Raw genomic sequence first — 11,595 nt, 5'->3', positions numbered from 1 at the left:
ACTTTTTCAGTATTATCTTTACATTCTACAATTATGATATTGAAGGTATCTTATTATATTAGTATTTAAATCATATACAGACACTTAAATAGCATTTTTTTGGTGTGTTTCCAGAGTGGACTGTGTTCTATGGATGTCTCAAAAAAGTATCAAGGTGAGCTACACGTGTTAACATATATTTAATACACTAATATTAAAAAAGGTTTGTTATCCCCACGCTTTTTGAAAAAAAGGTGGGGATATTGTGGTTATCTCCGCCGTCCGTCCGTCCGTCCGTCCGTCTGTCCGTCCGTCCGTCCGTCCTGGCCACTATCTCCTCCTACACTAAAAGCACTAGAACCTTGAAACTTACACACATGGTAGCTATGAGGATATGTGCGACCCTGCACTATTTGGAATTTTGATCTGACCCCTGGGTCAAAAGTTATAGCGGTTGGGGTGGGGCCGCGTCAGAAATTATCACTCATTTTTTAGGTTATTTTACATTTACTTCTTTATTTCTACACCGATTCACTTCAAATTGATACTGGACCTCTCTTATGACAATACGGTCAATCTCAACCATGCATGGCCCCATTCCCAACCCTGGGGCGCCCCGCCCACATAGGCCACACCCACCAAAAATTTCCATTTACTATAATTTTTTCATTTCTACACGGATTCACTTCAAATTGATACTGAACTTTTGTTATGACATTAGGGTCAATCTCAACTATGCATGGCCCCAATCCCAACCCTGGGGCGCCCGCCCACATAGGCCACACCCACCAAAAAATTGCCTTTACTATATTTTTTTCATTTCTACACGGATTCACTTCAAATTGATACTGAACTTCTCTTATGACATTAGGGTCAATCTCAACTATGCATGGCCCCATAACCAACCCTGGGGCCCCGCCCACATAGACCACACCCACCCAAAATTACCTTTACTATAATTTCTTCATTTCTACACCGATTCACTTCAAATTGATATTGAACTTCTCTTATGACAATACAGTCAATCTCAACTATGCATGGCCCCATTACCAACCCTGGGGCGCCCCGCCCACATAGACCACACCCACCCAAAATTGCCTTTTACTATAATTTCTTCATTTCTACACCGATTCACTTCAAATTGATACTGAACTTCTCTTATGACAATACGGTCAATCTCAACTATGGCACAATTACCAACCCTGGGGCGCCCTGCCCACATATGTCACACCCACCCAAAATTGCCTTTTACTATTACTTCTTCATTTCTACACCAATTCACTTCTAATTGATGATGAACTTCTCTTATGACAATACGGTCAATCTCAGCTATGCATGGCCCCATTACCAACCCTGGGGCACACCTAGGTCAAACATTCGGCGTGGGGATACGCGTCGGCCTCTGCCGCGCCATTTCTAGTTTAAGTTTAAAAACAAGTTCAATTGACTATATCATGACATATGTGCCTTGTTTCAGCAAACGAATATTTGTTGCGGAGATAGGATGCTAGTAAGGGCAGTTGGATGGCAGTAAATATACATCGAGTTCGTGCTCTGTGTTACAAAATAACATCTGATTTAGACAATCTCTCATTTCACAAGCTCTCTTTTTAGAATTGTAATATTATACATGTGTATTTCGCGAAGTTATTAATTCAATTTAATTGTATTGAATAATAAGTTTGGTCGTTTATAATAAGACAGTGTGTATAGTAAACTACATGAGAAAGACTATCAATGACAACGTGGTGTTCTCGTTCTGTTGTCTAGTGTCAATATGTACCGTGTTTGTAATGATTTCACCCTAGTTTCGCTTACATTGTTAACGTGCCTGGTTTATGTGTTTGATACTCTTGCATAAATAAGATATTATATATATTAATAGTGGATGTTATATTCAGTTGTATTTGGTCTAACGTGTTTATCTATAACTAAGGAGTCCCGTATCATTGTTTTTTTTTGTAAAATTGTTTAATAAGGGTAATATGGAAACTATGTTTTATGTTTTATATCAAAATAAATATCAATATGCAATAATAGAGTTGTTTGACAAAAAAAGCTTTTAAGAAACAATAAAAATACAAACTCTTGTGTTAGTAATATGCATTTATGCATCAATCAAAGTCATTATTGCTGAAGTAGATATATCATCACGGATGAGTATATTGCTAGTTGCATTATCTGTCTATGTGTTAATGCCTTGTAGTGTTTACTCACGTCCAATACCTTACAAAACTAACGTCAAGTATATTTTAAGATCAAGTCGGAGAGATAATATGCTTGAAGATGCCTTATCTATGCACTGAATTCTACTAAATCATGCTTACCTAGTCAGAGCCATTTATGTCGGTTTGTAAATATTTTTTTCAAAACACATACGCTCAAATAATTGAAGCTGAAGTCGTATACGTGCACTCTCAATAACTTTTCTCGTAATATAAGAAACACGACAAGATATCTTTGTTCTTTTAATTTGAAAAGTGGTTTTCTAAACAGGTATCCTTCATATATTTATGTATTCAAATATGTATGATTTTCATACAAAAAATATTAAAATTGAAAATTTATTCACAATTAATTAAACAATTACATGTGTGATTATCACGTATAAACGTACACACCAAAGTACATTATTTACGATAACACAAATTAAGACCTATGTTCGATCGCAAAAGATTATTTGAAGCGTTTAATTCACAATATATCGCGCAAAATCTTCTAGTCGTCGAAAGCCTTCAGTTTTACATGATAAGTACTTAAATCCACTAAAGGGTTTGCATTAAGATACACAATTATGACTATTCTAAATTTTAACTATCGCAATCTATTCCTCATTATCCAGAGTAATTGATTTTTTTATCATTTTATCTATGTTATAAAAGGCCTCGAATTCGAAATCTGTAATTTTATAAGAACATAAATGAGAATATCTATGAAACCTTATAAACTTAACACACTTCTAACTATTAGAATACTGCACACTGCAGAATAGTTCAACAGGTATTTGTTTCATAGCAATGTAACGCATACAAAAGGTGTGATACATGTTTTACAAATCAGAAGCGACCTTCATTTATTTTTGTTTTGGGCAGGTAAGAACGTTCCCCTGTTATTGTGTTTAACAAGAGACATTTCGATGGCTGACTCGATTTTTTAAACGTTCATTAACCTATTTATTCATGTACAATAAAAGATTATCCCAGAGGAACACTTTAGGCGACCACGTGACAATCAGTAATGATAGCCTAAATGTTAAGAATGAAATGGTTTTTGATCTCCGGACTTAAAAGTAGTAAAATTCTCTTTGATAACAGCTGTATACGTATATGCCTGCTCCAATTCCACTGATGGCGTGTGACGAGAAATACGTTTTGCATTGTGTTTGTTCTGAACGATTGCTTCCATGTAACATTGCACCACGATAAATATAAATATAAACGAGGTAAAATGCATGGTCTAAATGCACATATGTTTTAAGCAATGTCCATTTAAGTTAATGTTTGTATACATGTAACATAATAATAATAAGTGCAACCGGTTTTAATTTAATCTTCGTTTTGTAAGAGTTTTAATGGGCTTCACTCTTTTGCTGTATTCTTCAATTAATGGGATTGGCATATAAAAGAATGAACAACCTATCAATCGTATTGAATGCATTTAGACATGACAGCCTCTTATACTTGCCAACTGTAATCACAAACTGTCGAAAATACACTGACACGGCTTTAGACTGATGCAGATACACTGGCAAATGATGGACAAGCTGTCAAAAGTTCGACGCCAAAGTAATAAAGAGTCTTTCAGCGTAAACGCCTAAGTTTGAAATATAACTAATGGACCCAAAGGCAAACGGAGCATGCAATTAACGGCCAGTTTGTGCTTGCCATGTACAGGGAACATCAATTTACCAAACGGTATGTCAGAATTGTAATACATCATTCCATAAAACTGATCTGACACTGTCTTACACTCACAAACTGACTAAACATTATAATAATGGAACGAACACAAAGTAAATTTTCAATCATGGCCCTGTTTCGAACTTGTATAAATCGAAATTGTATCAACAATTAACGAAAGTGTTATTGAATCAAGGTGGTATTTAAGCTTATATAATAATTACATTTCCATAAATTATCAATATGAAAATAATGATATATAATTGATTATACACGTTGCTGAATAAGTACCCAAAAATAATTCCCTATGATAAATATGTCTCTCCTATTATCTCGATTTTTTTCGACACTAGTACGACTGTATTACGCCATTCGCTCGGGTGTTTTGTTGTTGGGTTTTTTGCTGCGTTAATTGCGTGCTAAGCGCGATCCTAATGTCCTCGAGTCATCTAGTGCGTTTACTTTGAACATATCCACATCTTATAAAACCTTGTTACCACTTTACTGACCCCATTTATAACTCAGACTTGACAACACTTGGTGAGAATATTATCTTGGCAAATTCTATCATGATTTTTATTTTGGTCACGTCTTTCCAAAACTATGCCAGCAGGTATAATCTTACAGCATTCACAAACTCTACCGGATATAGTTACCACACGTCATCATGACACGTAAAATCAAGGAGCAGAATTGAAACCCTGTGACTTTAAGTTCTTTTTTTATTACCTTGGATTCACAAATCCTATATTCAACACATTTTAAGTAATTTTGCTTTTATCTATAAATGATATAAGCATTTCTCAGCCGCTGTGCTCATTTATTCTTACTTACTTATAACCTATATCATGTTGATAGGTCGGGTAAATGTTCACAAATGAAAACTACCCAATTATTCTACAAAATTGCAATACATTTTGCAATGGCCGTTTACATTTAAACCAACGTTAGTGGTATGCTATCTTATATTAATCAGCGTTTACAAAACTATACTGATTGTTTGATAAATTTACATATGTTGCTTTACTTACTGAAAGGTTTTGAAAGAAAAAATGAATCCTATTCAAAGTTGATTCCGCAGATATTTTATCATAGATTCGCGTCTAATTTTGTGGCCGTATTAAACGCACCTAAATAAATGTTAAGTTATGTAAAAATAGATATCCAAATGCTTTTCAGCTGTCGGTCAAGATTTTATGTTTCAAATAGTTTTAAAAAAAACGATTACGTTTGCTCTGCCGAAGGTCAAAAATAGGGTATTTAACATTCGTCTAAAAACGCATTTAATTGATAATTGAAATCCAAAAGCAACCTTTATATTTAACCAAGTTTTAGTGTTTATGCCCTGGACAGATGAATGTGTGTGTCTGATGTGTCAACACAATTTCAGGATCTGACCTTTTATCGTTTTAGCTTATCCTTATACATATACAAGGATATAACAGTCATTTTTGGAGCAAACTGATTCGTAAGAGCTTGTCAGTGTTAATTATACAAACAAATTGCAAATAATTATTTCATTATAAAAAAGTGAAAAAACATGCCAAAAACACAGGATTATTTTTGAAGCTTTGCTTTGTTCATTTCAGTTTATATAGAGGATATGTGTTGGATTCGGTGGATTATCGATTTTAAATCACGAGTGATCATAGAAAATATATTTTTTCTATAATCACGAGTGAATTGAAATCGATATTTCACCGAATTCAACAAAGTTTTTTTTTTATTTTATGCACTTGTTCACAGTTTATATACATTGTTAAAGAGTTTAACTAAAGAATTTTGCTGGGATATTGACGTCATTTCGTCAAAAGATGACGTCATTTCACAGTATCTAATAACAATTATCGATAATTTTCACTGTTAATTTTCACTGTTTGAAACAGTGAAATTATCAGTTTTAATTCATTAATATGTCTCTATAAACCACCGGAAAACATAACATAAATTTAAATTTTCTTTGTACAAGTAACAATATTACGTTAAATATGCGTATTCGTGTTCAAATAGGGTATGAATAATGATGTCGTTGACGCGATATGCTCCGGACAAAAACGACGACTTATCATCGCCACTAGATCTGTAACATTCGACAACAAACAACTCCGCTGTAGCCAGAAGGTTGCACTTGGCTCTGTTTATCTGGCTTCTGTTCTAATGACGTAACCATCCTCAATTGATGCGGATGGAAAACAACCTTGTGTCAGTTTCAAACTACAATTTAAACGTTTGAAGTTTGAATACAATCAACGCTGATGCTTATTTTGCAGGATATGTCATTGATATGATGACAAACTATTTAGCTAGCATGGAATATAGTGTCTTTGTAATAAGCGTTTTCTGAGTGTTGAACACTTGTATAAATATGATTATATGATGGTTAAGATACGTAGTTTGACGGCCACTCGTTTCTATACAACTTCAATTCAAGAATGTCAAATATCTAGATTGTCAAATAACTTATATAAAATATAGTGACTTTCCCAAGGTACTGTCAAAAGTAAAAGTGTGTTTATTTCAACGGCATCAATAGCTACCATGTTAAAACTTATTACGACGCGTTTACCAGTATGTATTGCAGGATCTATAACGTATTTATGTTTGTATGAACAAATCTGCACCTGAAATTCCAGACGTTGCGCATGCTTTTTTACATGAGCTAGGTTTCTACTGTATAACTCAAAATAAAGAGTGATTGTATAAAACGTTGGTTATATGTACAACTTATTTTGAAATGTTCTTACAATATATTACTCTTGAACAATTGAAAATTGTTATGTGTTGAATACAGTCTGTGCTGCACGAAACCACTGACTCATCAGCTGGGAGCCGCCCATCAACAAGTGTTTCATCCTTTAATCCCAGGACACTCTCCGGGCGGTGGAACCGCAGTGCTGATCAGGCACTACGGGTCAGTGGTTAGCTGCCAGCTCTTCTCCTCCCTCTTAATCCATAGCCAACTGGACGCTCTCTCTGCTGCTTGACCTAGTCTCCCAACAGCCCTCTTTCTCTCTCCTCCCCTGATTCCTAGGGCACTTAGCATCCTCCACAGTGATTGTGCGGGAATCTCCGAGGAAGCCAAGAATATCCTGGCCGAAAACGTCAGACAAGAAAGCATGGAAAGACCTGGATGATGACCTTCATGCAATACTGGAGACAGCACTCCAAGGAGCAGTTGAGAGAAAGCTGGTTGCTTTAACCAACCTTGTCTACACAGTTGGGAAAGAAAGATTCGGTCCGACTATCCAGAAAACCACCAAGAAACCTGTACAGATGAATAGAAGGCAGCGACAGATAAAGGGCATCAGGAGTGAACTGAAGGTTTTGCGAAGGAGATATAGGCATACCAGGGAAGAAGAGCCAGGGCTGAAGCAGTTAAGAGACAGCCAGAGGGAACAACTTTTAAACCTATGCAAGGCAGAACAACTTCGTGAGAAAAGAAGGAAAAAGGCCAAACGTCGTGCTGAGTTCATTGCAAATCCATTCAAGTTCTCTAATAACCTGCTAGACAAAGAGAAATCGGGCAAGCTAGAGAGCAGCATGGAAGAAATTACACAGTTCCTAACTGAAACGCATTCTGATGATATCCGAGACGTACCGTTAGGCAACTGCCAGAGAATAGAACCAGTACCAGAACCCACAGCACCTCTAGACACCAAGTAACCTACACTGAAAGAGGTTTCAGAAGTAGTTCAAAAGGCAAGAGCAGGGTCGGCCCCAGGACCAAATGGTATCCCTTACAAGGTGTATAAGATGTTCCCTAAACTTCTTCGACGCTTATGGAATCTTCTGAAAGTGGTTTGGAGGAAAGGTAAAGTTCCAGATTGTTGGCAACAGGCAGAAGGAATATTTACACCAAAGGAAAAGGATTCGAAGACCGTCACCCAATTCAGAACCATTTCCTTACTGAACGTTGAGGGGAAAATCTTCTTTGCTGTGCTGGCCAAGAGAATGACGCAGTATCTGACATCAAACCAATACATTGATACCTCAGTGCAAAAGGGAGGCGTCCAAGGGTTCTCTGGATGTGTGGAACATACAAGCGCCCTCAGTCAGATCATCAGGGAAGCAAAGGTTAACCAAAAAGACCTCACTGTTGTCTGGCTTGACCTTGCCAATGCGTATGGCTCCATACCACACAAGCTAATTGAGACCGCACTAAAGCACTACCACATCCCAGACCATGTGCAACAGATTATCAATGGGTACTTCAGTAACATACAACTACGGTTTGCTGTAGGAGAACAGTCAACACCTTGGATAAGGCTCGAGAAAGGAATAGTAACAGGCTGCACTATTTCAGTCGTGTTATTCGTGATGGGAATGAACTTAATTATCAATGCCGCAAAGAGGGAAACCAGAGGACCAATGACAACCTCCGGGATATACCTCCCATCCAATAGAGGTTTTATGGATGACCTCACGGTAACTACAACGACACACGTGCAAGCTCGTTGGGTTCTTAGAGCATTGGATGAGACAGTGACTTGGGCAAGAATGAAGTTCAAACCAAAGAAATTTGAGGAGCTTGGTAATCAAGAAGGGAAAGGTTACTCAAAGGTTCACCCTCCAGGTACAGAGCGAAGACATACCATCCATAGTAGACAATCCTATCAAATGCCTAGGAAAATGGTACGATGCCAGCCTTAATGACATAAGCAGCACGAACCGCACCAAGAACCAACTCCAAGAAGGTCTGAAGCAGATAGACCAGACATCACTTCCTGGGAAATTCAAGGCATGGTTATACCAACATGGATTGTTACCAAGACTCATGTGGCCTCTAATGCTGTATGAGATAGCAGTTTCTACTGTGGAAGGCTTTGAAAGAACCATCAACAGATACCTCCGTAGATGGCTAGGGGTCCCACCAAGTTTCACCAGCATCGGACTATATGGGAGGACCAACCAGCTCCAACTCCCAATATCATCAGTTGTTGAGGAGTACAAAGTTGCCAAGGCCAGGATGGTGGTGACACTGAAAGAATCTTCTGATGACCTGATCAGGATGGCAGGCATAGAGACTAGAACCGGAAGGAAGTGGTCGGCAAGCCAGGCGGTGTCCCAAGCTGAAAGTATACTGAGACACAAAGACATCGTCGGAACTACTACGGAGGGCAGACAAGGGCTTGGTATGATAAAGCCACAGCGATGGAGTACGGCAGATAAAAGGGAGAGGAGTCAGATGGTGCAGAAGGAAATCAGGGCGAGCGAAGAGGAGAGCAGAAGAGCCCGTTCAGTTGAAATGGGTGGACAATGTGCCTGGAACAAATGGCGAACAATTGAAAATTGTTTTGAATGAATTGATTTTACTAAAATCGTTTGAACTCGCTTTAAAATGCAATTAATAAAACATATTTAAACATTAATGATGTTAATTGTTTTCGCGACAATATTTATTAGTAAGACAACAGAAGTAGTTTATATGAGTAATGCTATATGTCTACACGAATTGATTAAATATAACTGTATAAACTGCAAGGTGAAAGCATAGTTTCTTTAATATAGTCAGAACCAAGATAAATGCTGACGAGATCACGTTAGGTTCAATTTGGAAGATTACTCTATTAACGTGTTTGATAATTGGTAATGAAAAAGTGACAGCAAATTAACCGATGCTTACGCGTCGGTTTGGTAAGTCATGACCCTACACAATTATGTAATGTATTATAAGTTAATGAACCATAGGTAAAGACTCAAACAAGTATTACAAATGTAATTAAAGACAGTATAACGGCTCTCCAGCATTAAAGTAGAAACCGCTCCTATTAATGAAAACCATCCTAATTGAGTGCATATAATGTTAAAACGTAAGCCTAAAAGACACGAAAATACCTGACGCGTTCGGATATCATAGCTTCTGTGTTAATCTTGAAACATATTAATACGTTTTAGTATATTCTGAGAGAAACGAAACATATATAAAAATTCCTGCATTGTGTTTCAAAATTACTTCTACTGAAACAGTGTTGTGTCTAGTATACATGTAAAGAAAGTGTACAGTTTGACTTGCACATCAATTCAAAGTTGATACACACTTATCATTGATAAATGCTAATTTCTGCTGCATACATACTTGTTCAGAACTGAGACTGATTGCGTTTACATTAATATCAGTATAAACAAAAAATGATACAAGTATATACCATTTTATCATGAACGCATTATTTCAACATATAACAAGGGACAAAATTGTCACAAAACCAGGTTTTCATTGTGAAATAAAAAATCTGATAAAGGGAGAAAACTCAAACTGAACATTTGAAATGAACAAACAAAATTAACCCCCTTTGTAAGTTTGTTTTTTAAAAAAATCTTTTTTAGTCGTGGCGACCTTGACATTGGAGATATTGACGTGATTCTTTCGTGCCAAACACTGTCCCATGATGGTGAACACATGTGCCAAATGATTTTAAAATCTCACAATGAATGACATAGTTATGGCCAGGACAAGCTCATTTATGGCCATTTTTGACCTTTGAACTCAAAGTGTGACCTTGACCTTGGAGATATCGATGTAATTATTTCGCGCGACACACCGTCCAATGATGGTGAACAAATGTGCCAAATGATTTTAAAATCTGACAATGAACGACATAGTTATGGCCCGGACAAGCTTGTTACGCCCGCCCGCCAGCCAGCCCGCCAGCCCGCCAGCCAGCCAGCCAGCCCGCCCGCATTCGCCAATCTAATAACCAGTTTTTTTCTTCGGAAAACCTGGTTAAAAAGAACAAAAATGCAACAAATAGTTTCTTTATATTGTCTCTATATATTATTTTGATGTTATTTATGGCTTTTTTATTTACTAAAATAGTCTAAATATTTAATATTAGGAGCAATTATAGATATTGTCTTTTGTCAATAAACATATAACATGGAAACTTGCTTTTACAATATAATTATTACGACGTACAACGTTGACCGTCGAGTGAGTGTAATGAATAGAAATACGTTTGAAGCACAACGTATCCGAATGATTGTTTTATTAAATTATATAATCTTTAAATTGAAATATTTATTTACATTTAGAATCACGTATACGCCCTTATTCTATAAATTTTACAATGGCCACTACTTGGAACTTTGTTAAAGAAACAATATTTTCTCAAATATAAGGCTTAATTGTACTATTTGTATGCTGCAAACATTTCATTTACAGCGTTTACTTTAGATTCCTACGCAACGGTTCGTGTTCTTGTCATCAACAGTTCATCAATGCACTTAATAAGGATGTATTGTAATTTTCTCAACACACAATGGTTGTTTGTTTTGTTTCTGTGACATGGATTGTGCAAATTATGCAAATTTCATATTATACATTTGTGTCTGTTTAAGATTACTTTTGATTGAAAGTCATCATCAATTGATCCTGCTGTGGCAGACATGCTTATTATATTGAAATACTTTCATGCTATTACTTGAACACATGTTATACTATAAACTGATATATAATACGTGTAAACGCGTGATGATTTGGCATAAATAAAGCTCTTGCCTACACATTTAACATCAGTAACTTAAAACGTGAATTAACGTTTATCTGGATGTGCCATGGACAATGTTTACTCCCATAGCGGTTCAATTCTTGGGAGGTAGACGTTATGTTTGGAATAAAATTTTGCATTATTGTACAGTAAAGTACACGTTCTAACACGACTTCTAATGCTTCGCACATGTAATTTGATTCATGCGAATCTTAACAAATAACATGTGTTAT

At 36.5% G+C, this 11,595-nt stretch overlaps 1 protein-coding gene across 1 annotated transcript; it reads left to right on the top strand.

Moving 5' to 3' along the window:
* The first annotated feature begins 7,631 nt into the window (after nucleotides 1–7,631).
* LOC127878636 (uncharacterized) lies at nucleotides 7,632–9,180 on the top strand. Its single transcript, XM_052425163.1, has 2 exons — nucleotides 7,632–8,451; nucleotides 8,504–9,180. The coding sequence occupies exons 1-2, from the start codon at nucleotides 7,632–7,634 to the stop codon at nucleotides 9,178–9,180; spliced, it is 1,497 nt and encodes a 498-aa protein (XP_052281123.1).
* Nucleotides 9,181–11,595: the final 2,415 nt, after the last annotated feature.

This window comes from Dreissena polymorpha, chromosome 4 (assembly GCF_020536995.1).
Source record: "Dreissena polymorpha isolate Duluth1 chromosome 4, UMN_Dpol_1.0, whole genome shotgun sequence".
NCBI classification, from domain to species: Eukaryota; Metazoa; Mollusca; class Bivalvia; order Myida; family Dreissenidae; genus Dreissena; species Dreissena polymorpha.
The sequence above is the reverse complement of the archived record's forward strand: the minus strand, read 5'-3'. Positions and strand labels throughout refer to the sequence as shown.

Bases quoted from the DNA above. Each gene is read 5' to 3' on its own strand.
- LOC127878636 (XM_052425163.1), top strand. From the start codon at position 7,632: ATGTTCCCTAAACTTCTTCGACGCTTATGGAATCTTCTGAAAGTGGTT. The intron at 8,452-8,503 runs GTACAGAGCGAA...TCAAATGCCTAG, and splicing joins CTCAAAGGTTCACCCTCCAG to GAAAATGGTACGATGCCAGC.